The sequence below is a fragment of the Mesocricetus auratus genome, unplaced genomic scaffold (genome assembly GCF_017639785.1).
Source record: "Mesocricetus auratus isolate SY011 unplaced genomic scaffold, BCM_Maur_2.0 Super-Scaffold_100694, whole genome shotgun sequence".
In the NCBI taxonomy this organism is placed as follows: Eukaryota; Metazoa; Chordata; class Mammalia; order Rodentia; family Cricetidae; genus Mesocricetus; species Mesocricetus auratus.
This window is the reverse complement of record NW_024429268.1, coordinates 4,848,196-4,876,060: the sequence shown is the minus strand read 5'-3', so window position 1 is coordinate 4,876,060 and position 27,865 is coordinate 4,848,196. Positions and strand designations below refer to the sequence as shown.

Below are 27,865 nucleotides of genomic sequence, written 5' to 3'. Positions count from 1 at the left end.
GGGGGTGGGGTGGGGAGGGATGCGGGAGCTGGCGCGGCCCGGCGTGCGCGCTCGCTCCCGCGCGCGCGTGTGTGTGTTGTGGGCGGTGCGCGTGTGCATCCCGGGAAGAGCTGGCAATGGCGGCGCGGGGCGGGAGGCCGCAGCCCACTCTGCACAGGAAGGGGCTGATGGCGGCCGACAGGAGGAGCAGGTGAGGAGGGCTGGGCCCGGGGGAGGCGGCCGGGCGAGCATCGCGCGCCCGCTGGGCCTGGGCCTCTCCCCACCACCACCACCACCGCGCGCGGGCAGAGGCTGCGGCCGCCTCCCTTTGTGCAGTGCAGGGCGAGCCTGCACGAGACGTGGGCCTGGCGGGTCCCTCCGGGTGGCGCCTGCGGCGTCTCTGCAAAAGGTGCTCCGTCCCTTTCCCCGCTCCGGTTCTCGCCCGAGGGTTTGGACTCGAGTCTTAACCCCACCCCCAGAAGCCAGGGAGACCTCCTGCAGACGGCGGCCTGGGCCGCTTTTGATGTGGGTTTGACCGAAACGTCACCCGCACTGCTTTCCCTGCAGAGCAGATGCTTTCGGCGGGTGTCAGGGGTCTGAATCCTTTGAGAGGACGACTAGAGGTGGCTCTGAGTGTCTTCGCCATCCTCTCCCCCCCCCCCGAGGGGCACTTTGGATGCAGACGGGGCCCAGGAGGATGTGGTGTCTTGTTTCCCTGTCCAGATCTGCAGCGTTAACTTAGAAACCTTCCGAGGACACGGAATCGAGACGTTAGAACCCCCTTACCCCCTCATCCTCCTTTCCACAGCTTTTTTAAAACTCCAGGTGATTGGAAACTCTTGGAAGGAGTTCATATTTCAGCCTCTTCTCGTAGTTTTAAGAGGAAGGAAGTAGCAGCAGGTGTGCCGAGTGGGGTGGTGCTTCGGGTAAAAACGGTGTGTGTGTGTGTGGCAGCCCGCTGCATAAAAGGGTGACAGTCTGGGACCCAGACCTGGAGTCAGTAAGTGGTGCCTGTGGATGGAATTTCCTAGGGAAGAGGCTTCACCCCTCCCTACCCCACCCCCAGGGTCGCTCTAGTGCAGTGTCAGCATTTAAAGGCTGCCAGGCTGTTGCGCCCGGCACCCCCGGAGGGGGGGGGATGCAGGAAGAGGGTCAGGACTTGTCTGGCTTACACACATCTCCAGGCCTACTTAACTCCTGTCAAAGGGGAGGAACAGGTGCTGGGGAACAGGTCAAATGGCCTCTTTAAAAGGAAACAAACCGGCGTGTGTTGAGCTGTGTGGACCTGGAGCAGTGTGGAAGACAAGCTTTTTAAGAAGCTGAGTGTCCCCCGTGAGCAGAGCACTCACTGATTATGTACCTGAGGACAGCAGCTGCGACACTGATTTTTGTTCTCACCAGACTTTGTTTATAGCCCTGGCACCGTGTTGTGGTCTTGTAAGGTGGCTCTCAGATGAAGGTTTAGATTCATGGAGATGGTGCTGTGGCAGGTTCTAGTGGATTTTGAGGAAGCAGAGGCTTTTTAAATACGTGATCTGCCTCTATACCTCTCGGGAGCCCAATTTCCCAGGACCCTGTTTTTCCATCTAACTATGGGCCCTTTGAGCTAGGGACGTTTGGCCAGTGCTGGTATTTCACTGACTGAAGATGCTTATTTGTTCCCCTGTATTTTTGCTCTCTTTAAAATCACAGTGCATCTAAAAAAAAAAACCTGTTTTGTTGTATAAAGTGAACCTGTTGCAATATCTCCTCCTCCTGCCTTCAGACCCTAAGCATTGTCTCATAGTAAACAAACTGAAGGTCTGGGCTTACATACATTGGGCACATAGAGGACACACATTGGAAATGGTGTTTTTCTATTTGTGAACAAGCTTGACAGCAAAACTAGGGACTCAAATACAGCTGCTGCTGGTGGATTAAATCACCAAATAATTTAACCATTGCTCGCCCTGTCCTTGTGACTACAGGTTATATTGTGTTCAGCATTGGTGTCTCTCCACTGTGGGCTTTGTCAATTTCCACTCACCCATACTTTGTACGATTTCTTTAGTATTAGTCTATCTTGGAATTGTAAAATATTTTTTGATATAACTTAATGTGAGTGGTCTAGAGAAAGTGTGTGTGTGTGTGTGTGTGTGTGTGTTAAAAACATGCCTGTTGACTTTACATTTTACACTTGAAAGTTCCTGTCCTAAGATCATTTTTTTTTTGTCTTAGGTTAGTTTCCTAAAGAAAAAGCCGTGTCATGTTGTCTATCAGGGGAGTGTTTCTTGGATACATTTGTGCTTCTTTATATTAACTTGACCAAGATTTCCTCTCCTAGCCAGATCATTATTTCAGATAGCCTGATGGAAACTTTCTCTGGAGGATTACACCTTACTTGCTTAGGGTCAGCGTGTTACTCTTAGTACGACTGGTTTGGAGAGACTTGATAGACTGTGCCTCATCTTGCTCCTAAGTCCGCTCTGATCTGCTTAACCGCTGCTCTTCCCCTCTTCCGCATCCGGGCTTACGCCTAACGATCCGTCCGTCCGTCTGCCTTTCTGCAGGGTACTGGCGGTGTGTGGCATGCACCCTGACCATCAGGAAACCCTGAAGAAGAACAGGGTGGTGCTGGCCAAGCAGCTGCTGCTGAGTGAGCTGCTGGAGCATCTCCTAGAAAAGGACATCATCACTTTGGAGATGAGGGAGCTCATCCAGGTATCGAGGTGAAACAGAGGCGCCAAGGAGACAAACCGGGGTGGGACAGAGGGAACCTCTGGAGAGGGTTGTGTGTGCTCCCTGGCTGAGGAGGAAGCGGAATGCCGTGCCCCTCTCATCCTTTGAGAGCTTCACGGGAAGCCACGCCTGAGAGTGCCCCGAGATGGATGAGAACCGCCACTTAGAAAGCACATGTGGGAAAGTGGTATTTATAACTAGATGAGTAAATGTAACTTAACGTTACATTTTTGTGTGTGTGTGTGCCTTAGGCCAAAGGGGGCAGTTTCAGCCAGAACGTGGAACTCCTCAACCTGCTGCCCAAGAGGGGACCCCAGGCTTTTGATGCCTTTTGTGAAGCCCTGCGAGAGACCAGACAAAGTCACTTGGAAGACTTACTGCTCACAACACTCTCTGATATTCAGCATGTACTCCCACCGGTATGAAGACCTAGAAATATATCCTGGGGTGGGTTTGGCCAGAAAGGGTATGGAGCAGGGGGCACAGAGAGATAGAAGCTTGATTTTGTTTGATTTGGACAGAACCGTGTCTCTGAGGTCTTTGATGGTGAGTCTTCATTTCTTACAGTTGAGCTGTGACTATGACACAAGTCTCCCTTTCTCGGTGTGTGAGACCTGCCCCCCTCACAAGCAGCTCCGCCTGTCCACAGGTAAGAATGAATGGGACAAAAGACCCCCCCCCCCCCACACACACACACTGGCTTACCTGCTTTCTGAGTGGTGTCTGGCTTTCCCCTAAAGGTGAGGTATATTTCATGATAGGGACAGTTCTTTATGAACTTTTGACAGGCTACAGGGCAGGTTAGAAGGAATATAAGTTGTACCCATTTCCCTCCATCACAGGTAGTCTTCTTCAGAATAATTGGCTTTTTGTGCAGCTTATTCAGGTGGGAGCTGTGCTTTCTTGTGTATGATTTGAATTGTCTTCTCTTTAAAGCCAAACAAGAAACAGCTACTTCACGCAGTGCTCCCTGTCTGTATTGGGGTGGTCCTAAAAGCCTTTTCCATCATTCATCGAGTTGAGTATCTACTGTATGAAGCCCGTATGTGGGGGCCCAGTGAAGAGCAGAAGCCAGCAGGGTCTGTGGCAGCATGGGGCTTAGTGGTGGAGGACTAAGAACAGTGTTCCTTGAAACCTCAGTCTGAAGGACTGGCCCCAACTAAAACGATTAATTATTGGAGTTACAACGAGCAGTGTTGAGATGTATGCTAACTTTTGGCGTTTTCCCTGCCACAGGTACTATGGAACACTCCTTAGATAATGGCGATGGTCCTCCCTGCCTTCAGGTGAAGTCTTGCACTCCAGAGTTTTATCAGGCACACTACCAGCTGGTGAGTTTGCATTACGTGTCCTGTTCTTCTGAACCTGGCTTGCGTGCTTTCTTGCGGCTCTGTCAGACAGCCACTGCTGATTGGTGCCTCCTGTGGCGTTTCCTTTTTACCTGGTATGGTGAAAACCGGCAGAGGTTAGATTTGGGGAGGTGTCTGTTGGGAGGAGGGTTGTTTGGGATTTGTTTTGAAACGCTCGATCTCATAGGGTAACCACATTGCCTGTCATCAAGAGGCTCGTGTCTAATTGGTCTCCTCCTCCTAGGCCTATAAGTTGCAGTCTCAGCCTCGCGGCCTGGCACTGGTGCTGAGCAATGTGCACTTCACTGGAGAGAAAGACCTGGAGTTTCGCTCTGGAGGGGACGTGGACCACAATACTCTAGTCGCCCTCTTCAAGCTTTTGGGCTATAACGTCCACGTTCTACGGGACCAGACTGCACAGGTACCTGCGCGCTGGAAAGGCTGACGTGGAAGTTGGGTGGGCTGCACTTTGCGGCTGGGTGCTTCTGTCCCTCCTGTGCCTGCTGGGTGTTTCCCACTCACTCCGTTGAGCTGAGGCCTAGTAAAAAGAGGCAGGGCAAGCCAGTCGTCTGATCATTGCTGTCTGGGGGTAGCTGTGCTTTCATGGCGTTCCTTGGCTGAGGGCTGGCTTCCCACATTTATGTGTTCAGAAACTTGACTCCCAGTCACTCAGGAAGTGATGAGACACTGAGATCCTTCCAAACAAACTCTGAAAGGATATTTATAAATCAGGCTACACAGGCGTTTGCTTCACAGTCGATACCATTACTTGAGATCCCAGTTATTGTTTAAGTCATCACTTTTGGCATATTCGGTTCTAAAAGTAGGAGAATATATGCGAATGCTATTTAGTGATAGTCTGATTGAGTCGGTGTTGGGATGCTTTAGGGTAGGCTGCTCCCGAACGTTCTCCCACATCATAAGCATTCGTTGTGGGTCGCCCCTCACTGACTTGCTACTTTCGGAATTTCTATTTTGAAGTTGATAATAACTCCTCATTTGTATATTATTCTAAACTGTTTTTGTTCTGTAGACTTGGTCTTTGGTCTTATCAGAGGTATAATTTAAAATTCTAAGCCATGGTGAGACGGGAGAATCAGGAGTTAAAGTTTTAAGACCAACCTTTACCTAGAAAGTTGAAGGGTAGCCTGTGAGACCCTGTCTTTAAAAAAAAAATTCCTTTTGGGCTCTTGAGGTGGAGGATCCTGGTTTTGTTTTGGAAGTTAGTTGTGGTCCTCTTGGCTGTCCCATTTCTGTGAGAGGAGCTGAGTGTTTGCTGTGCCTTGGGCGTGGCCAGTCTCGTTGGTAGGTGCCTCGGTGTCCCTCCTGACATGGTGCTCTGGACAGCTTGCCCAGAATTGCCCATAATTACGGTCCATTCTTGGTTCACAGCCATGGCTGGGAGTTGAGTTTGTGGCTTAGTGGTCAGAGGGATTACCTAGCATATGCAAAGCCCTGAATTTAATCCCCTGCACCAGGAAAAAACAAAAGCCCCAGCTGGGACAACGTTTTCCACCATGGAGGGCACTGGAGTAGGTAGCTTGTCCACCTCAGTCACTTTTGGAAGGTCACCTAGCCAGACTTATGCTGTGTTTGTTTTCTAAGGGTATGGTCTGTCCGTTCCTTATAGTTTTCTAGGAAACTGTTTTGTAACGGTTTTCTAAATAATATGTTTGATAATGGATTTTAGATACCTGATAAAGGATTCAATACTGTGTCACTAATACAGTTGAATGCTGCTGGGGTTTTTTTTGAGACATCAGGAGACTTTATGAGTCCGTGAACTATACTTTTTGTGAGCCGTTTCCATGTAGAGTGTATCTAAGGCAGATTCAGAGGCTTCTGGATTTTCGTTACCAAGTTTTTCTGTCACTTGAGTCTCAGTGAAGCTAAGTTTTGAGCACTTTGTGCTTTGAGGGCTGTTAGCAGGCGCACACACGTTGAATGTGGTTCTGAATTCAAGGGTGGATGTGGAGGGCGCTCTCAGAGTCAGTTTGTTCCCCTGCATCACTAATAGAGCTGGGGCTTCTACTCTTACTGGAGGTGAAAGTTAAACCACCTGAGGAGATGAGGGGAAGGGTAGACAGAGCAGGAGGAGCTCCTAAGGGAGACAGCCTGGGCAGGGAGAGCCGTGTGCAGATGATAGAGGCTGTCACAAGCCACGTGGCCGCTGTGAATAGCCTGCTTTGCTGCGTTGGAAATGTGCAGAAGGCCCTCTTCCTATAGGGCCTCCCTAAAGATGCCTTTTTATCATACGATTATGTGGCAAGCAGAGAAACAGAACCAAGCAATCTAAGATCCTCTTTTACCACCATCAATCCTCTTTGACTAGTGTTGATTCCCTTCAAATATAAGAGTATAGCTAATGGCGGAGAATCTTTTCCTGCTGTTGGTGCTGGAGAGCACACTAACCAGTGCTTTTACCACTTAGTTCCGTATGCGTTGTGTCTACCTCGGGAGGTAACTTGACTCTTGAAAATAGTTTAGCACATTAGTAAGTGGAGGTGTGTTCTGAAGTGGTAACTTTTACTCTCACCGTATGCTATTGCTTTTTAATTTGCATTTGGGCTACAGATGGCTGGGAGAATGTAAGGATGTTGTGAAAATGGCAGCTATCTCTATAGCTTTGCATTTACTTATAGATGGTACATTCCTCAAGTGGCCTCCAGCCCCCAGCCAAAACATACCCAAGAGCTACAAGCCGTACTATTTATAGAAGTACTGTACTTTTATAAAAAAATAAGTCTACAGATCGTATTAAAGGTATGTCACTTGTAGAAAAATCCACCCAAATAACTAATCTACATTTGTTGAATGATTTATTTTATGTTCAGTTACAAAGTATGTATGTTCTTAGCTTTCTTGTACTCCTCTTTACTGATATAATCAACAAGTTTAAAATGGCCATGTGTATGTATAAGATATATACTATATACGGCATTTTTATTGCATTCTTCAAGCAAAATTAACTTTATAACCAGACTCTGTAGAACACTTGCAGTTAACTCATTTTTGTGAAAGTATATATCTTATAAACAAATGCTATGTTATGGCTTGCTTCTGCTTACTCAGAAAAATCTCTGTTTTCTCACCAAAACTATTTTCGCCATCTCTAGTTATATTACAGTGTACTTAATCAGAAGTATACATATAGGCCAGGTATGATAACGAGTATTTGTGGTCCCTGCAATAGCTTAGGAGACTGAGTCAGGAAGACTTGAGAGTTCAAAGCCAGAAGGAGCTGAATAATAGCCTGCGCTACATAATAAGGCCCTGTCTTTAAAAACAAAACAAACCAAAAACCCCAAGTATTTCCAAGCAGAAGGTTAGCAACTCTTCTGGGTTTTTTGTTTTGTTTTGTTTTGTTTTTGGAGATGGTGTTTATGTGTTAACAGCCCTGACTGTCCTAGAACTCACTCTATAAGTCAGACTGGCACAGAGATCCGTCTGCCTCTTCCTCAGGAGAGCTGGCCAGATTAAAGGCTTGTACCGCCATGCTTGGCTTTGATTAGCAGCTCTTAAACTTTGAAATACCAGAATTAGTGGGAGGGTTTATGAAAATGATTTGCTGAACACAGCCTTTCTTCCACGTTTTGCACAAGTTCTGAGTGCTGCTGCAGTAACTGCTTTGGGAAACCTCCTTTAGAAACTCCAAAACATGAACGAGTGAGCTGCTTACTGAGAGTGGAGGAGTCAGAAGTGTGAGGCTGTGTGCTGTGACTGCTCTGCCTAGGAGCAGAGTCATCTTTGTAGTGTTCCTTCATGTCGCAATAAGATGAACACACTTTTTTTTAATGTATGTATTTGTGTTCACATATGTTTAGGCGTGTGTGTGTCCATGGGTTGTCCTAGGGTTGATGTCAGGAGTCTTTTATCACTTTCTACTTTGTTGAAGCAGGGTTTCTCAGTTGAACACAGCGCGACCAATAACTAGCCAGCTTCCTCCAGGAATTCTCCATGTCTTCCTTCGAGGTGTTAGAATTACACAGAAGCCCAATGACGACCCTGTACTACTAATGTTCTGGGATACAAGCTCTAAACCTCAGACTTTCATGGCAAGCACCCCACCTACTGAGCTATCCCCACACACACCATGTAGCTTCTTTAGAAATTCACTTTAAAGCAGGAGTTCTTATCAATTTCAGTGAACCTGTGACTCCATATTCAGAGTTTGATGTCTGAAGTCGTGTGCATTTTTCGTTTTCAGAGAGTTTGTGTGTCTTATCAGTGATCGCAGGAATAGACAGGAAAGCACTTTTATCTTCAGTAGGTAGGGTTTCTTTCAGACAAGCCAGAGGTTACTGTCTATGTTGATGCTGACTGCAGTGAACAACACTAGCAGGTGTCTCTGTCTTCTAGCAAATGCAAGAGAAACTTGAGAATTTCGCACAGTTGCCTGCGCACCGGGTCACAGACTCCTGCGTAGTGGCGCTCCTCTCACATGGTGTGGAAGGCGGCATCTACGGTGTGGATGGCAAACTGCTTCAGGTGGGTCTAATTTTGTGGAAGCTGAGCGTTGAAAATAGGCCACTCTGCCTCCTGCCTGTCCATCTATTTTAGCTACCGCGCCCTTGCTGTGACCAAACACCTGAAGAAGCTTCTTAAGGGGAAGATCTATTCTGGCTTATGGTTTGAAGGGATTCAGTCCATCTTGGCAGTGAGAGCATAAGGCACTTTGTTAAACTACATCAGCTAAATATTTATTACTGCCAGACAGAACATCTTTAGTGTTTTTCAGAGTTGGTTAATTTTTTATTTTATAATCTTCAGTGCTAAGAAAACCATCTCACATGAATATATGGCATAAAATGACAGATGTATGTTTGGTGCTGTTCCAGAAGTTCTTGAAAAAGCTGTCCCAATCCAAAATTCATGAAACTCAGTCCATCAATTCAAACAACATTTTTGTTTTGTTTTTTGTTTGTTTTTCGAGACAGAGTTTCTTATATTGCTTTGGAGCCTGTCCTGGAGATCACTCTGTAAACCAGGCTGGCTTTGAACTCACAGAGATCTGTCTGCCTCTGCCTCCCGAGTCCTGGGATTAAAGGCATGTGCCACCAACGCCCAGCTTCAAACAGCAATTTTTATTAAAGATTTGTTTATTTATTATGTATACAGTGTTCTGTCCGCATGTCAGAAGAGGGCACCAGATCTCATTACAGATGGTTGTGAGCCACCATGTGGTTGCTGGGAATTGAACTCAGGACCTCTGAAAGAGTAGCCTAGTGCACTGAACCTCTGAGCCATCTCTCCAGTCCCTCAAACAGCAATTTATTTATTTATTTATTTATTTATTTATTTATTTATTTATTTATTTATTTATTTATTGGTTTTTTCGAGACAGGGTTTCTCTGTGGCTTTGGAGGCTGTCCTGGAACTCACTTTGTAGACCAGGCTGGCCTCGAACTCACAGAGATCCGCCTGCCTCTGCCTCCCGAGTGCTGGAATTAAAGGCGTGCGCCACCAACGCCCGGCTCAAACAGCAATTTTTAAAATCAAACATTCTAACAGTTTAGTCCAAAGATGACCAGTCTTATATGTCTGTGCTGAAGAGTGCTAGTAGAAAAATATTAAAAGTCCGTTTTCTATAATTAGACCATTACGCTTCTCTAAAGAGAAAACTTTGTATGTCCAGAAAAGACGCTGCAGGGATCTAAGCAGGTGTTTGAGGCAGCTTTGCTGGCACACGCAGGGTGAAGTGCCTGTGTTACGTGTGACAGCCGAGGCTGAAATGACATCACATACTAGAACACCAATAAGCACTAACAGAAACACCTCGGATTCATTAAGCATTTGATTTTGAATGAATTGTTGGCCATGCAGAAACTTGGTGATAAACCTTTCGACAGCCCCACATTTAGACCTCATATGAAGTTGTGACCTATGGTTTAAGCAACTGGATTCTAGGGGCTAGAGGGATAGCTCGGCAGTCAGGAGTACTTAACTGCTGTTTTCAAGGACTCCGGTCCCATTCCCAGTACCCGCATCGGGCCGTTCAACAGCCTGTCATTCCAGTTCCAGAATATCCAGGACCCTCTGTCATTCCAGTTCCAGAATATCCAGTACCCTCTGTCATTCCAGTTCCAGAATATCCAGGACCCTCTGTCATTCCAGTTCCAGCATATCCAGGACCCTCTGTCATTCCAGTTCCAGAATATCCAGGACCCTCTGTCATTCCAGTTCCAGGATATCCAGGACCCTCTGTCATTCCAGTTCCAGAATATCCAGGACCCTCTGTCATTCCAGTTCCAGGATATCCAGGACCCTCTGTCATTCCAGTTCCAGAATATCCAGGACCCTCTGTCATTCCAGTTCCAGAATATCCAGGACCCTCTGTCATTCCAGTTCCAGAATATCCAGTACCCTCTGCCTTCTGTGGAAATCTGCAAGCACACATTGCATATAAACTGGTGTAGGCATATCTTCAGGAATCTCCTGAGACTTAACTACTTCAGTACTGTTCAACAGGATAAGCTTCAAGTATTGTGGGTCTGAGGGTACAATTACAAACAAACAATTATACTCAATATACAATGGCAAAGTAACCATTTTTGTTCAAAAAAGAAAAGGAATGGGATCATAATAAGGAAAGTGGATGAAAACAAGACTGAACACCCTCCCCTCCCGCCCCACCCCTGAGTGAATACCCAGTCCCGAAGCTCCGTGGTCAGCATCCGGGCTTCCAGCTAATGTAACAGATAAACTTGCGCTTCCAGCTCTGGTGTATGGCTTACATGGGCTCTGTGAGGTCTGCTTCACTTGTCCAACAGCTTTCCTTAGCAAAAGTTACGTGTTTCTGGTTTCCCTCCTACCTGGGGTCTCCATGTACAGCTTAGACTTCCCCTTGGTCCCCATCTGCTAGGAGCTCCATACAGGTGCCCAGTCCTGCTAGGCTACACTGCCCGGCCGCGGTGGCTCCTCTGGTGCCTCCGTGTAAGGTCTGTGATTCTAGCTCACCCTGCTGCCAGCTTGAGGTGTAGCCTGGCCCTCATGAACCACAGCTACCTCAGCCTCTGCTGTTTTAGCTGAACCTTGGAAGAAACTATCCTGGGTAGCCTTTATCCAGAGGATACACCTAAGGATTCTTTTTTCAGGTATTCTCCGTTGTGAGAATTTGTGCCCTCCACCTTGGTTGGGATTTTTTTCCCCAAGGCACCTTTGCTACTCTCCAATACAGATTTCGCTTTAATGGCTCTAATAAAACTCTCTCCCACGGTGTCTACCGAGTTCTGTCATCCTTGAAGACCTTTGACACTGGGAGTCTGGGGTGTTCTGGTTAAAAAATAAAGAACCCCCACGCTACCCGGAACTTTAAGTAAACTCCAGAGCCTTTCTTCATAAAGCTGTTTTTATGTCTTTATGTTGGACACGTCACAGACTATAAATGTGGTAAATTTAGTGAGCATTGGCCATGGTACACAGCTTGAATGCTGTGCTAAAATATGCTTTGCTAGACGAATTTGTCCATTATTTTACATTCAAGCTCAAGTTTTCAGGGTATGGACAGACTGCGTCCGTATTCCTCACCAGAACACAACACAAGCTGAGTTCTTACTCCAGTCCTTCCTTGTTTCGTTTTGATCTCTTGAGCCTAGCCTGTGTTTGGGTTTCTCCTGGCACTTTGGTCTCTTGAATTCCCACTAAAACGGCCCATGAAACCCTGCTTCTTCCTTTCTAGGGTTTTCTTTGAGGCTGTAGCTTCAGACTCCTTCACGTCCCTCCAACAGACTAGCTCTACAGACCTGTGGACCATGTGGGAAGGGTTATTACTCTTATTGACCCCGGTCTCTGGCATCAGTTTCCACCGTTAGTTACTAAATACTTAGGAAACAACTTAGGGGAGAAATAGTTTGTTTTGGCTCCCTGTTTAAGTGGAAACCCACCGTGGCAAGGAAGCCAGCTCTCCTCTGGAGACGAGCACAAGGCTCTGTATGTACTTAGGTTTGAGCAGATTGTGCAGCTCAGGAGAAGAAATGCTGGCATGTCTGGCTTTGTTTGCCCCGTAGCGTTCTTTCAGCCTGGGCTCCCTGCCTTTCCTCTGCAGTTAATTCTTTCTGGAAATTCAGTGCCCTGGTAGGAACACTACACATGTCCCCTAAGGGATGATAAATCCAGTCACGTTGACAAGATCAGCCGTCCGTCACCCCGCCTTTCAGATGGCGGCTGCATCTGTGTGTGTTGGTCTTGGAGAGGTCACACAGCTACCTAACTTCCCTTCTCCCTCACTTGTCTCTGGTAGCTCCAGGAGGTTTTTCGACTTTTTGACAATGCTAACTGTCCGAGTCTGCAGAACAAGCCGAAAATGTTCTTCATCCAAGCGTGCCGTGGAGGTGAGTGCCCTGGCGAACCAGCGTCTGGGTGGCGGCTCCTGGGCGGCCCCCACCAGCTCTCACTTTCCTGTTTGCTCCTCTCAGGTGCTATTGGACCCCTTGGGCACCTCCTTCTGTTCACTGCTGCCACCGCCTCTCTTGCTCTGTAAGTGTCCCAATGCATGGGGTGTGCTCGGACTGGGGCAGCCCGTGGCTCTCGGTCTTACCAGCTCTGTGCACCTCCCGTCCTCAGGGATCGCTTGCCGGTGTCTGCCCTTTCTCCTAAGAACCGGACTCTTCTCTGCTTACTAACTGCCAGTTAAGGGTGTCTGCTTGTCTCCTCCAGATCTTCCTCTCTTACCCCGTTTCCGTTTTCTGTCTGTGCCGTCCTCACGCTCCCACACCCTTGCCTCCCTTCTCGACCATTCTTGGAGCATGCAGGAGAAGAGGACAGAGCCCGTGTCTGCCTCGGACTCTCCTGAGCTGCTTCTGTCCTCCTTTCTCTCGCATGCCGTCTCTTGTACATCCTTTAAGAGCCAGGCCTGTGTAACAAGGCTCAGAAGACACACACGCCTCCTTCTCATCCAGAGGAGAGCAGTAGTAATCAAGAGTCTTAAGTCTGGAATCAGATTGTGATTCTGCTGCGTAATAACTGTGTGAAGTTAGAGACGCTATCTCACCTCCCTCCCTAAGCTGCGGACAGTTGTTATACAAAATTCCTTTAAGCCGTGGTGATGGTTAGTGAACTTGCACCTAAGTGCTTACTTGGCTTGTACCTGGTTCCTGGCAAATCTGGAGAGAAAGCCTGCTGTGGCCATTACAACGTGGTCAGCATCCTCAAATGCCTTACATTTGGGTTAAAGTTCACAGTATCCAAACATGCTTTCCCTTTGTGTCACCAGAGAGTATATTTTAAGGTCCTGCAGTGTGACTAAGGCTGTAAAGCAGAAGAAAATATCTAAGCATGTTTAAGTAGTACACGGATTACTCAGGGAACTAAAGCAAGTGTACGTAAAGCAGCTTGAGGCTGGTACTCGTGCAAGGGGGAAATTTGTGCAGTAGCAGAGTGCACACACACACATCGTTTTATCTGAGGTTTGTTAGAAGAGATATTCATGGATAGAAAAAGGCTCAATTTGGACTGCAGATACTTGCTCTTACCCCCGTGTGGAGAGAGTCTTTCAGAGAAAGAGACGGTGCAGCATGGCAAGCCTGAGATTATAAGACCCACCCTAGTTTCTATGGTATGCCACCATGCTCCCCATTGTGTGACATGCCCACAGTGCTCAGATATCAGAAGCTCGGCGTCTCTGTAAGCAATGTCGTGAGCCGTGGCTGATCACAGGCTGTTGCTCTAAGCTAATTGCAAACCTTTAGTCGTAGCTGAGGTTTTGAGCTTCAACAGATAATGCTTTGGAGAGTTTACGTAGGAAATGGTACGGTGTGTTTTCCCAGGAAAGTTACAATGGCTGGGAAGTGCACCAAGAAAAGAGCACGTAAACGCTAGCGTTTTTTCATTCATCGATGTTTTCACAGGGCCAGAGCACTGCTTTACACACAGCAGCACTTAAAAGGCATGAAATTTAGGTGGAATTTATGTCTGAAAATTGTAATGATATAGGAATCAATTGTGAAGAAAAGATGATAATGTTTATTGAGTAATAGCCCTGAAGACAAGCTCCCCATCCCTTAAAGGACATGCTTAGCCTGGCCTAGATTGCTTAAGAGGCAGAACAACAAAATAAAACATTAGTGGTCGTTTTCTTCCCACCTCAGAATTATATGTAGTGCTAGGACTGGATGAAGAAATTGCTTTTTTTTTCTTTCTGGAGTAATTTGAATCTTTGTTGTGCCTGTCCAGTCCATATCTAAAATCTAGTCCATAAAGTGTGACCCAAAGCTGATGCTTCTTTGAAAATATGAACTTTGCCAATTTCTCATAATACAGAGATTGAATCTCAGACTAGAGGACGGGCTTGATAAGAGCATGGTTTCTGGTTTGACTCTGTTTTTAACTCAGTGTGTCCTCCATAGACTTTAGATCTTAGTAGAAAACAGTGCATAGTGCTTAATTCCGGAAAAAAAAAAAAAAAGAAACAGTGAGCTTTCACCAAACGTTCTTTGAGCATTGGTTTGTTCTTCTCTTTAGAATCTTGGGTCTTGAGGCTCACGCAGGAAGTCCTGTGAGAGGGTGCACTCTTAGGTGATGACCCGTGTACCCTCACTCTCCTTCTGCAGCCATGATGCCTGCCTAACCCTAAAGTAAACAGCGAGTGTTACTATTTGATGATCTTGTTGGAGAAAATATTTAGTATTTCTCTGATTTTAAGTTTGTCCTCTTTTGAACTTCTCTAAGTCTTGGCTGCCTACTATAATTTGTCTTACAAACTTAATAAACAAGTAGGAGAAAAGTTTTAGAAGTGTGCAAACCATCTCAAAAAGCTCTGATCGCAATTAGTCCTACAGATTTTTTTTAAAACTGGTTAACATAGTTTGAGGTTGTAATTTTAATGTAGAATATGAATAGTAAGCAGGCTTGTTTTTTTCTTAAAAGACTAAATATCACTGTTTTATTCTCTAATACAGAAAAAAAGGGCTATTTTGGTACATTACTAACTGAACAAGTTAATGTGATGATTGCAAGGAGTACTTAGTTTGGCATTTCCCCCTTGTGCTGAATGAGACTTGTTCTGACCTGTGTAGGTGCATGTGCCTTTAGAAGTCACCTCTGAGCAGTGAGTTTGTGTTAAGTAACGATATTTTTCATTTAATTTTTTTTTTAACTCATTAGCCATAGGTTGGAGCAACGGCTGAAAATGGCCCCTCAGTGGCGATTATAGGGACTTTGGGTGTACATGTGACAGGTGTGTAAAAGATGGGAGGCAGTAACGTCTGTCTCTCTTCTGTTGGTCTTTCTACAGACGAGACAGATCGAGGGGTGGACCAGCAGGATGGGAAGAATCACCCACAGTCCCCCGGATGCGAGGAGAGTGATGCTGGCAAAGAGGGGTTGATGAAGATGAGACTGCCCACCCGCTCAGACATGATATGTGGCTATGCTTGCCTGAAAGGTATTTGGAGAAGCAACATGAGTGCAGCTCACACTGTCCCACACTTGGGTTCCTTTTGTTTTCATACCAAGGCCTCTGACTAGAAGAGACCGTAGAGGTCTGTCTTTGTGAGGATTGTCCGTGACCTCCACGCCTCTGGTTTTAGGCACTGCTGCCATGCGGAACACCAAACGGGGTTCCTGGTACATTGAAGCACTCACTCAGGTTTTCTCTGAAAGAGCTTGTGACATGCACGTGGCTGACATGCTGGTTAAGGTAAGTCCGCACCATCTGGTGCTGAAAGCGGTGTGTCTGCTTCCTTCTGGCCTTGCACACTTCGGGGGTCTGCCCTTCCGGTTAGTCTGAATCATAGAAGCGCAAAGTGATCTCAGACTTTGGACCGTTGGTTCTGCCTTCCCAGGTGAATGCCCTTATCAAGGAACGTGAAGGCTACGCCCCTGGCACAGAGTTCCACCGATGCAAGGAGATGTCCGAGTACTGCAGTACGCTGTGCCGGCAGCTCTACCTGTTCCCAGGCCACCCACCCACGTGATGCCACCTGCCGCCCGTGCTGCTGGAGGCCACTGGACCACTGGGCACAATGGAGCCTTCGCTTCGGATGGTTTTTGTTTTTTCTTTTCTATCTACCCGCTCAGGGATATGAGACTCTCCCAGGCTTATTTCCTGCTGGCCATCTCCATCTTTGAGTATGAGACTTAAGGACAGCTCTTCGGTGTGGTGCTCTGTCCCTGCAGAGCCGGCTCTGAATGGATTTGTTGCCAGAAGCGTTTTGGTTATAGCCGAAGAGCCTGGAAAATGACATTGTGAACACAGTGTTACTGTGGAAAGAGGGCATGGGGATTTCTCAATGTTTGATATTTCTGTTCCCAGGGCTTTTAGGGGTACTTTGGTCACTGATTAGTCACGTCAGTTAAGGTATCTCAGAGATCATCTCCTGTCTTTTTTTTTTCTTTTCCATCTCTACAACCTCGTTTGTCCCAGAGTAAAGATTTGGAAGATGTCCCACTTTAACGTAGGTGTGTTCGTCTGTCTTGATGAGGCAGATGAGAGTCGGGCCGTGCTGCTGTGAGCAGAAGTTCCCGAGCATGCCTTCGCGTGCAGGCCCTAGTGTAGGGCTGTCTTCTCAGCTCCTTCGTGCTCTCTGCAGCCAGCCTTCGACAGAGCCTAAGGTCTGCGTGCCGTGACACTGGGCGCTACAGAAATTCCCCGGGCCATAGAAACGCAGTGACAGGTGAACACGCCGTGTCTCACACTGTCCCGTCACCAGGATGTCTCCTGCCTTACTGTGATTTCCACTATCTGGCCTCCAGAAGGTTCTTGCTTTGCACTGACGTGCCCCTCTTTGTCTTTCGTCCTGTTCGCCGCTTCTGCCAAGTCTGAGGTCCTCCTTTGCAGGCTCTTCTGGCCACTGAAGGTCTGTAGCATCTTCTTCCTTCCTTCCTTCCTTCCTTCCTTCCTTCCTTCCTTCCTTCCTTCCTTCCTTCCTTCCTTTCTTCCGTTTCTTGAGGCACTACCCCTCCCCCCATTGTTTCCTTGTGTCAGTGAGGATAGTACCATACATGATATTCCATTAACCTAAAGCACTTGTTTCTGCTTTTATGAAGCTTTATTTTTGTTTGTTTGTTTGTTTGTTTTCGAGGCAGGGTTTCTCTGTATAGTTTGGAGCCTGTCCTGGAACTCGCTCTGTAGATCAGGCTGGCCTCGAACTCATGGAGCCCCTCCTGTCTCTGCCTCCCAAGTGCTGGGATTAAAGGTGTGTGGCACTACTGTCCACCAGAACTTTATTATTCTTTAAAAACCTTTGCACTTCCATTTTTGCCTCTCTTCCAGTTTATCTTCCACATAACAGTAGTTTCAGTTTTTAATATATCTGATGATGTCGCTCCCTGCTTAGAGCACTAGCTTCCTTTACACCTCATCTGAAAGTCAAATCCTTACCCAGTTTACAGGATCTGGCTCTTACTTCCCTTGGATCTCAATAAATGGTGATCTCTCGCTGTGCTCCAGCCTCTCAGTGTCTCCTATCAGTGTCGCAGGTGTTCTGAGCTCTTCTTTAGGACAGTGTCTGATTCTCGAGTCTAGTGGCGCCCTCTCCACAAGCTGTCCTCTTTTGACTTCATTGTTCTTACTGCAGTTTGTAGCGGCACGTCCCTACCGAGCTGAAAGCTCCCAGAGAGCAGCACCGTGTTTCTTACTGTATACCCAGTGCTTGGCACTTAGTAGGTCTTCAATGAATGTTTCTTGAAAAACAAGGAGTCAAGCAGCTAGCTCCAGTTAAATCCTACCTTTTAGCAATTTCTAAATTGTTCCTACAGCATACAGTTTCATTAGTATTTGTGCTCTTTGGGGTTTTTTCAGGTGTTTTATTTTCATCCACTGATTTCTTGTTTGTTTTTAAACTGTTTGAAGACACGTCACGTGTGAGACAACTTCCTTCGCATCTCCATGGTGCCCAGCATATTTGAGGCCTATGGTAGTTGAGGTGCTCTATTAATGTTTGTTGTGTGAACCAGGTGGTTTGAAGACTTGCTGCCAAATTCTGCCTTTGGGTCAGTATAGGATGCATATATCTGAGTGGTAGAATCTTCACACTTCCCACTGCCAAGATTTTGTATTGCCATCAGGTGCCAAATAAATGTTGATACTTATTACTGATGTGTGTCGGGTGTCTATTTTTGGGGGTGCTCAGTCTTCGGAAGCTTTCGTATTGCATGTCCTTACGCTGCATGATTTCTTCCCCTCATTAGGTACGCCTTTCTGAAATCCCCAAACTTCGCTATCACTGTCTCTCGGTGTGGCCAGATGTGGGCCCGTCTTCATTGGCATGGCCCCGGCATGTCTCATGTTCTCAGGAGTTAGAGGAACAAGCAGTAGTTGCCCTGGCTTATTAGGTTATAGAATGGAGGCTGAAATAGCAGAGTTAAAGAGAGGAGGAGGTAGAAGGGGGAGGAGATACTGGAATTTCATTTTTCACCTGGCCCAAATTAGATTTAAGATTTATCAAAGCAGAAAAACTCAGCATTCTAGGTTGCCCATAAAAAGATGTGAACAGTGGGCTTCAGGTTGGGGTGCGTTCATGGAAAGGTAGCAGATGTTTAAGTAGTGGCTAGGGAGGTTTGTGAGAAGCAGGAAATTCTGTGGGGGCATTGGAGACTGAGGAGCCGAGGACAGGGCTGGCAGGGGTGTCTCAGCCAGCTGGGTAATTAAAGCTTGTCTCCAGAGTGGGGGGGGGGGCAGGCGGGAGGACATTGGGTGCAAAAGAGCCTAGGATGGGGAGACTGGCCAGAGTTCCAGCTCAAGTGAAGCTGGAAACGAGGTCTACAAGTTAGGTGGACATAGCTACCCATTCTCAAGACAGCAAAGACACAGACACGAGAGGTGTGGTCTCGGGGAATTTTGGAGCGGGCGCCTGCCTGAGCTGGAGTCCATGTCCTTCCCACCCGCCCTTGAGTGAGGGTGTCAGGTTGGGTTTCATGGCTCTCCTCCCTTCCCTTCCCCCACCCAGCTTACCTCTGCCAGGGGATTCTCTTCTAAAATTAACCCCCTTCCTGAGGTGGGGACTGTCCTGTACTGCCCTTCCCCATCCTGTTTTCTCCAACAGGAAAGGAAGAGAGGAAGCGATGAAACCACTGTTCATCAGAGCAAAGCTGGCAGAAGGGGAGGGAGGCAGCTACAGCTGATGCCGGGTTGTCGGCGGGCTCCTCGCTGGCTGGGAGACTGCTTCCCTGGAGTCCCATGAGGGAGCTGCTTTCCCCTGCTTTTCCCCAGGAGAGACAGTAAGGCTCACACTTTGAGCATGTCTTCCAAAAATCACATAGCTCTGATTTCCTCATAGTGCTGCCTCTAATGCTGCTGAGACACGGGCTAAAGGAGCTGAAAGAATCTGTTTGCCCTTTTCTAAAAGGAAGGAAAGGGTTTGTGTCTTAAAAAAAAAATCACTGTAAGGGTTGAAAGTGATTATGCCAGGAAAACCCTGTAATGGAAAAGAGAGACAGGTGAAAAAAACTGGTATAGTACACCGGAAGGCCTAATCTGCAGAGCATGGGAAAAGACCAAGGGTTCTTAAAGGGATGGAGAGAATGAAACCTGGTGTGGCGTGGAAGAGGCTGGAGCAGTGAGGCGTGCTCGGGACAGAGTGCCCTGGAGAAGTTGTGGTTGCTTTGCTGAAACACAGGACCGAGGTAGCTGGCGTCCATGCTGCCTGGATACACACAAGGAAAGAGATGAATGGAAACGTCCTTAGAGTGTGATGGTCAGGGTGTGGTCCCTTTGTGCCACACCCCTCATCAGACCCCTTGTCTAGTCTGCCCTGGAGCACGCTTCCTTCGGCTGTGATGAACCTGCCCGTTTCACACATAGACGGTGGTGTTTGGGTAAGAGTATAGCTCGGCGGTAGGATGGTGCTTCTCTAGCATGGCCTCTCTTTAGTTCTCAATAATACAAAGTTAAGCGTCATATTTGTTGCCCTATGTACTGAGGAGGTCAAACTAGCAGAGGTTGGAGATGGAAAACGAGCATAACCTGGAAAGAAAAATCTGTTTTTAAATTTGGGGGTAGAGATGCTAAAAGACAAATCTCATGACTGCTTGCTCGTGTAACACGGTTTTAATCTCAGTGTCATGGTCCATAGGAGATGGTTTAGAACCTTAAAAGAGCTGGATGCTGGTGGCGCATGGCTTTAATCCCAGCACTCAGGAGGCAGAGGCAGGAGGATCTCTGAGTTTGAGGTCAGCCTGGTCTACAGAGTGAGTTCCAGGACAGCCAAGGCTACACAGAGAAACCCTGTCTCTAAAACCAAACAACAACAACAACAAAACCTTGGAAGAATACACATAAGTGCTATGTGTATTTTCAAATTTAGGACCTTGTAAGACCCGAAGCCCAACTTGGGACCCTCCGCATCAGAACCTAAACACTTGAGTTCAATAAGATGTTGGAGTAATGGAGTTTACATTTGGTTCTCTTGTAAAATAGCTCATCGGATTTAAACTCTTAATTTCAGACACAATCTATTTCAACTCTTAAATCCCTGCAGTCCAGCCCAAGTAGCCTATATGTGTTGATGCCTCTGCAGGGAGAATCAGGATCTTATAACTGCACTCGGTACTTTTCACGTGGGCCGCATGCTTCCCATTCAGCTGGCCAGGGCGTGAGCATGTGGAGTCGCTGCTAGTCGGTGATTTCAGATCTCAGTCCATGACCACACTGCTGTTCTGCTTTAGGGTGCTCTGGGATGCTTTGGAAGCACCAACCACACCTGACACTTGTTTCTGGAGGTTTCCTACAGAAGAGTGGTAACCTTCAGAGAGCCAGGCTCCACAAATGGGGAAAATCTGTCTCTGAAGCCCTCCAAGAATGTATATATATAGTCTCTGTTCCTTATTAGGAATCCCTTGATCTTGGGTTTTCTATTGTCTTCATCTAACTTATCACTCCCTCTGCCATCCCAAGTTAGTAATTTTTGTGGGTGGATTGTAAGCCGTGCAATCTCAGAGCTGACTCTAGAAAGGGTGGTTTTTTTTTCTTTTATTTTCAGCTTTACTGGCGTATAATTGGCCATTAGAAATAGTATGCATAGCGAAGGCACACAGCCTGGTGTACTAGCAGATATGCTTTGTGAAATGATCCCCAGGATCCAGGTTCTTACCCATCACCTCACATTATGCATATGTGTATGTGTGGACACTTGAGACCTACCCCTAGCAGGTTTCAGGCACACGGAACAGTGTTGCTAACCGTAGCTACCACGTTTAGCAGCCCCTCTAAAACCCAGAGCCGAATAACTGGTGTGTGCCCATGACCAGCGTCTTCCCAGGACTCCCAGGGCCCGCCCCATCTCGGCCCATGGCCTTCAACCCTGTACGTGTTGTGATTCTGCGTGCAAACGGCATGCACGGTATTTGAGTGTGTCTGACGTCCTTACCATTCTCTGAAAGAAAGTGCCTCTCTTGACGCTGAGTCCTTTGTGTTTGTGCCTTCGCCTGTCGACGGACGTAGGAGTGACTCTTTTCTGGGCTGTTGTGAATATGCCACGGTGAACAAAAGAGAACAGATAGCCGAGAGACAGTGGTTTGTTTTCCTTTCTCCGCAGAAACGCCAAGTAGGGTTGCTAAGTCTCACAGTGGTTCCATTTCTGACTTACTGCTTTCCGTGAGGACCACGACGGCATCTCCCACCGTTGGTACCCAAGGGCTCCCCTTTCTCTGCATCCCCACCAGTACTTGGCCGCATTTGTCCTTGGCGTTGGCCATCCTAACAGGTGTGAGGCGGTTTCTCTCTGAGCTTTGCGTGTCTGCTTCCCTTTGGTAAATGACAATTCAGCACCTAGAAATGGGACTGTTAGGCCAGCAAGACAACTCCGTGGAAGGATTACTTGCAGCCTGATGACCTGAGTTTGAGCCCAGGAGTCCACATGGTGGAAGGAGAGACTCAGTTCCCAAACATTGTTCTCTGACACTCACACACGTGTACACACTCACACACACTCACACACGTGTACACACACACAAACACACGCACACACACAGTGATTTTTCTTTTTTAAAGAAAAGCCAGAGAGATGGCTCAGTGCTCAAGAGAACTTACCACGTTTGTAGAGGACCAGCCAACAAGCATGTTGAGCCACTCTCAGTTGCTGTAACTCCCCTGCAAGGGGATCTGACAACCTCTTCTGAACTCATGGGCACCTGTACTCATGTGAACGTCCACACAGATTCCTAGTTAAATTCCTAGCCTCCCACCTTGAGAAATTCCACTTAACTTAGGTCAGAACCGTATTGCAGACCAGAGACTTTGCGTCCATACCTTCAACCCCTGAACTTGGACTTCCTCCGAGAGAGACCCCCCTTGGTGGTGAATCCTAAATTTAGTTTGCCTTACTTCCGTCTATAATGACCTCATAGGCAAAGAATGTCTCAGAAAAGTCGATGGGCCAGGAAGTGCTTGCCTTTAATCCCAGCATTCTCCAGATAGAGGCAGGCAGATCTCTGCGAGTTCAAGGCTGGCCTCGTCTCCAGAGTGAGTTCCAGGACAGGCAGGGCTACACAAGGAAACCCTGTGTCAAAAACTAAACAACAACAACAAAAAAAGATAAGGGAAATTGATGGGAAAAGCACAATGCCATATGGAGTACTTTGTCCTTTCTTCATCAAGCTTAATTTATTGACTAGAAAGGAGAAGGTTACTTCTCCATTGCTTGTTTATTAAGTTCCCTATGACTCTATCCTACTTCCTCTTCTCACCTGTTATCTAACCTACCCTGGTAGAACTGTCTTGGGTACCACATTCCAGAAGGAAGCTCAGCCCCTCCCTATTGGTGGGGCTAACATGCGTGTCTGGGAAACGAGAGATACTGCAGATACCCAAGGGTGTTACCCCTGCTTCCCACAACATCCCACACCCAGTGGGTGACAAGGGTGGCATCCAGGGGAAGGGACTCAAGTGTCTTTAGCTGCCTCCGGCAGACTTAAGGGCAGAATCCTCCGAATGGGATGCGTGTGGAGAGCTGGCCACAGAGATGTTCAGGGTCCGGATGAGGACAGAACCTTGAAGAGATAACTGAGCTGCAACCAGCCAGCCAGGGGAGATGACAGAGAGGCGGCGGCTACTCTCCCAGGTGAGCTGTCTGTCTATTGTCCAGAACCCTGAGTGGCTTCATTGAGCTCTCCCTACCCTCTCCTCCCACGAGGTCTTCAGGGAAGGCTCAGCTCTACACACAGCCTGGAAACTGCACTAGGAAACCTTTCATCCTAGTCCTGATGATATTTATAGAGGGACGAGTGACCTGGAGCTGTGAGTCCTCCTAGGGAAGGGACAGTGCTGCTGGCTGGCAAAGGGAATTCCCTGTTGGACTGTCCCATAGGTTTTCATCCTAACCCCCCAACCCCCACACTGCACTCACACCTGCTTCGACCCCAGGGGGATCAGATGTGGCGGTGGGGGGGGGCGGAGGAGGGGTCATGTGATGGAGAGGCAGCTATAAATAGCTGGAGGTGGGCATGGTGCCCCAGACGCCTTGGGGACAGGCAAAAGCAGAGGCTTAAGGAGCTCCTGGGGAGAGATAGGGAGCCAGCAGGCCAAAGGCCTGGCTGGGGCTTGGGGGTTGGACGCATGGAACGGTCCCAATCCCAGTCCCAGCAGCATGGGGGTGAACAAAACTGGTGGGGTAGTGCCCCCCAGTACCAGTACATGCCGTTTGAACACTGCACCAGCTATGGACTGCCCTCAGAGAATGGGGGCCTTCAGCACCGGCCCCGAAAGGACATGGGTCCCAGGCACAATGCCCACCCGACACAGGTAAAGTCTGTGCCCTGGAGGGGAACAGTGTCAGTGGGGGCCAAGGGTTGCTGAAAATTGGGAGTTAGGTGCAAGGGGGAATGGCATTTATTTTTGAAGGTTAAACGGTAAATGTGTTCAAAATATGTGTTTATAAAGATCTGAGCTTGGCGTATTAAAGCTTGTGTGCACTTTCAAATAGCGTGTGGGAAGCCAGCAGAGCCGCCTTCATGGTAACACAGTGTAGAGGGCATGCTTACATGCTTGTATAACGAGAGTGGTTCTCTAGAGCTGAAATGCTATGAGGATCTCCTCTGCCCACACCCACGTGCAGACAGCATGGGGTTTCTCCACCCCGTGGATGCCCTGTAGAATGCTTGCATAAACACACACACACACACACACACACACACACACACTTCCACAAAAGACAGGAGGAAGGCACCAGGACTAGCAGGGAAAACAGTGAGTGATTTATCAGTCATCAGTGACCAGTATTAAAGTGAGCACAGAAATGGTGACAAGTTTTAAGGGTTTGGAGGTAGAATTCTGGTGGAGCATTTACCTAGCTTGTATGAGTCCTTGGGATCTTGTTTCTGGGGGGTGTCCTTGTAATTGTTAAAAGGCCAACAAAATGGTTCAGTAAGTAGCTTCCAAGCCTGAGAAATTGAGTTCAATTCCTGGGACCCACCCACGAGGAAAAGAACACACTCCTACAGGTTCTCTCTCTCTCTCTCTCTCTCTCTCTCTCTCTCTCTCTCTCTCTCTCTCTCTCTCTCACACACACACACACACACACACACACACACAAACATACATACACACACACACACACATTAATTAATTATAAAGCAATGTAAGATTTCTGTCACTTAGGAAAGTGCACAACTGTGCCCAGAGGCAATTGCCACCCAAGGCTGGGGGATCAGTGGTGTATGGACAACTAAGGGAAGAGAAATGGGGGTGGGCACAAGACAGGGGAGGTGAAATTGCCTTGAGGAACTTACAAGTCACCATTCACATAAGTAAGTGTGCCTCTTCACTACAGAGAATGCAGAATGGGACCGAATGGAAAGGGGGGTCGGTGGGAACAAGATCAGACCTCGGAAGGGTTTTTCTGACAGCGCTGTGGTTCTGAGTCAGGGTGAGAACCTGGAAGTAGGCTGTGTGGGAGTGTCAGCAAGAGGGATCCGTTCTCTGAGCAGTTGAGAAGGGTAGGTTCACAGTGGGGAGGGAGGTGTGTTGAGAGGACCGAAAGAGGCAGCTCCTCCTTCCTCTAGTGCTGGTCATTTCTGGAGAAGGCAGGCTGGCCACTTGAGCAAAGGTCCAATTAGAGCATTTTTTCTTTTTTGTGTTTTTAAAGACAGGGTTTCTCTATGTAGCCTTGGCTATCCTCTGCTATACTTGCTGTGTAGACCAGGCTGACCTCAAGCTTACAGAGATCCACTGGCCTCTACCTCCCAAGAGCTGGGATTATAGATAGGTATGCACCAGCACCACCTGGCTGGTTAAGGCACTTTCTGATGACGGGACACTTGGCTAAAGGAACTCATGCTTCAATTAGGAAAGAATGGCAAGTTAGTTTGGGAGCAGGGTTCATCCAGATCCCAGTGTGCCTTGAAAGCAAGCAGGAATGCGGTGTTTTCTTTGTCTGATACTTGCGAGGGAAAGTACCGTACTTACACAGAAGCCAGGATGTCATAATGAGCTCCCAGGATGCAGCAGTCATTAGCATTTTGTCAGGATGGTTCTGACCCTCATTCCCACCCTCCGCCCTGCACACACCAGAGGACTCTACACTTGCAGACATTTCATCCCTTGTACGTTTTGGTTTTGATTTCTCAGTCCCCTCTAAACATGCCGTAGTGTGGTGGTTACTGCTGGACCAGCAGAATACATCTGGCTCTTACAGTGTTTTCCCAGCCTGGGTGTTGGAAGAGAGCACACTGTTTCCTCATTTCTCCCAGTCCACAACTCAGAGTGCTTAGGCGACCCCAATAGTTGATCCTCAGTGGAAGTATTTCCTGGTTTGTTGGGTGTGTTTGTTTTTGACACAGGATCTTACTACGATCCCCGATTAACCTGGAACTCTCTATGTAGATCAGGTTGGCATCAAACTCAGAGAATCTCTGCCCCCACAGTGCTGGGATTAAAGGTGTGCGCTACCGGGCCCAGCTGGGAGTAATTTTTGTCTCTGGCTCACGGTTTGAGTTTGAGCAGGATAATTATTAGTATGTGCCTGCTCGGGACCGCAACATTAAACTGCTGCTCGTATTGTGAAATAAGATCTCTTCCACCCAGGCTCTCCCAGAATCAGCCACATGGCCTGGCCTGACCCTGGACCCAGAGGATGGATTAGTATAGGATGTGGGGAGGGGGGCAGCATGAAATTATTAGCACTCATATCCTTCATGGCACAAATGCCAATGTGGGTTCAGGGATGCACCCCTTCACTTGTTGGTAGGATCCAACAAGTTAGCTCACTTTGGGAAGTAGATTAAATCACCTTCTTGGACCCAGTTCCTGTTTGTGTCTACAAGCTCTGGAATGTGAGCTGGGTGGGCTTTGTACAATTTTAATAGGGAGGCCAAGCATCTCAAGGCGGACAGGCATCGCAGGGCAGAATGCAAGCAGTCACCCTCTAGCCCTGTGAAAACATAAAGCCTGTCTCTAGCTAGGTTAGTGTGGCCTCTCTTTGTCTAGGTTGGTACCCTGAGGTAGGAAGTCAATGCAGGGGTGCCAGGAGAATATAGAGACGCGCAGAACATGGGTGATACATGAAAATTATGATTTCCGTGCAGTTCTTAGTACCTTTACTTCCAAGTAGAAGTTAGCTGGTGTGCCTGGGTTAGGGGAAATGTATGAAACTGTATGAGAAACAGGACGATAATAGGCATCTGTAAATGGACGGTAAAGATATGAGAGAAGTGATGGCCATAAGGTACCCTGAAGCAACCTTCAATGCCAGATTCAGACCATTTCCTCTTTGCTCCGTAAATCTATGTCTACATAATGGTGTCTCCTGTATTCTTTCTGACTCTTCAACAAGGTAGACACTGACCATCCTTTACCCCATACAGATATATGGCCACCACAAGGAAAGTTATTCCTACAAGGAGCAAGACGGGGGGATGCCCAAGAAGATGGGCTCCAGTTCCACCGTGAACAGCCTGGATGAGGACCACTATTCTAAATGTCAAGGTGACGGGGACTGAGAATTAAAGGAATCTGGAATAGGAGGCACAGGGATTGGGAGAATAACCTGGATGTTCCCATTACACATTTCCCAACACACACACACACACACACACACACACACACACACACACACACACACACACACACAAGCTCCAAAGCCCTCTTTTGAGTAAGCGAAAGGCATATCCACCCCACCCCCTTAGTTCTTTGCCTTATTTCTGCTTTCCCAATAGAAGGAAACTAGCTTTACATGGAAATCCATGTATCCGTGGGGATTGCAGCCATAGGGCTTTCTGGCCAGGATAAGCACAGCACCTGGCAGAGATGTAAAGAGGTGTCCAATGACTAACGCACAGACGACTCCAACGTCCACTCTTCAGTCCGCTCCCCAAGAGATGACTAGAAAGCTGCCTCCCCCCTCATTTACCCTTCTCTCTTCCTAGACTGTGTCCACCGCCTGGGACAGGTCGTCAGAAGGAAGCTGGGGGAGGACTGGATCTTCCTTGTGCTCCTGGGCCTACTGATGGCTCTGGTCAGCTGGTGCATGGACTACGTTAGCGCCAAGAGCCTTCAGGGTAGGTTCTCCCGGGACTGTTGCCCCTGCCTTCTCCATATTGGAACTGTTTCTGAGCTCTTTGCCTACACCCAGGTGTGTTTGGGTTCTAAGGTATCTCGTGAGTGGTCAAGCGTAACTTTGACTCCAGATTAAAACTAAACTTAGGAGAACCGAATCCCCACCCACGCCTTTCCCGCTAACTGCTACCCAAACTGTGAGTGTCCCTCAAGAGGGGGTCAACTTTCCCAGGGTTCTCCCCATTTTCGTCACGAGATATGCGAGTCTCGGGAGTCCCTTCGATTGTCAGTGGACACCTCTGGCCTCTAGCCAGGTGCTACAGCCTCTTACTCAACGGTGATATGCACAACAGCCACCAGCTGCCTCTCTGCCAGAGGGGGACTTGGGCAACAG

The 27,865-nt window shown here is 47.8% G+C and overlaps 2 protein-coding genes across 4 annotated transcripts in view; both read left to right on the top strand.

The window, feature by feature from the left end:
* The first annotated feature begins 39 nt into the window (after positions 1-39).
* Casp2 (caspase 2) lies at positions 40-18,077 on the top strand. 3 transcript variants are annotated; one of them, XR_002385638.2, is made up of 11 exons: positions 40-190; positions 2,529-2,679; positions 2,949-3,116; positions 3,265-3,346; positions 3,934-4,028; positions 4,291-4,467; positions 8,406-8,534; positions 12,286-12,376; positions 12,461-12,521; positions 15,277-15,426; positions 15,572-15,681. XR_002385638.2 is itself a non-coding variant. In XM_005083076.4 (11 exons), exons 1-11 carry the CDS (start codon positions 117-119, stop codon positions 15,956-15,958), a joined length of 1,359 nt encoding a protein of 452 aa, XP_005083133.1. In that variant the 5' UTR covers positions 41-116; the 3' UTR covers positions 15,959-18,077. The 3 variants fall into 3 exon arrangements, 2 of the variants coding, with proteins under 2 accessions (XP_012978235.1, XP_005083133.1); XM_005083076.4 differs by lacking the exon at positions 12,461-12,521 and adding an exon at positions 15,827-18,077 and having other exon boundaries at positions 41-190; XM_013122781.3 differs by lacking the exons at positions 15,277-15,426; positions 15,572-15,681 and having other exon boundaries at positions 12,461-12,525.
* A 5,373-nt stretch (positions 18,078-23,450) lies between these two features.
* Clcn1 (chloride voltage-gated channel 1) overlaps positions 23,451-27,865 on the top strand; it is a 30,502-nt gene continuing 26,087 nt past the window's right edge. Inside the window, exons 1-3 of the mRNA XM_005083075.4 lie at positions 23,451-23,721; positions 26,781-26,901; positions 27,342-27,473. Of these exons, the coding sequence (XP_005083132.1) occupies positions 23,536-23,721; positions 26,781-26,901; positions 27,342-27,473 (439 nt within the window). The 5' untranslated portion in view covers positions 23,451-23,535. The remainder of the gene's footprint in view (positions 23,722-26,780; positions 26,902-27,341; positions 27,474-27,865) is intronic.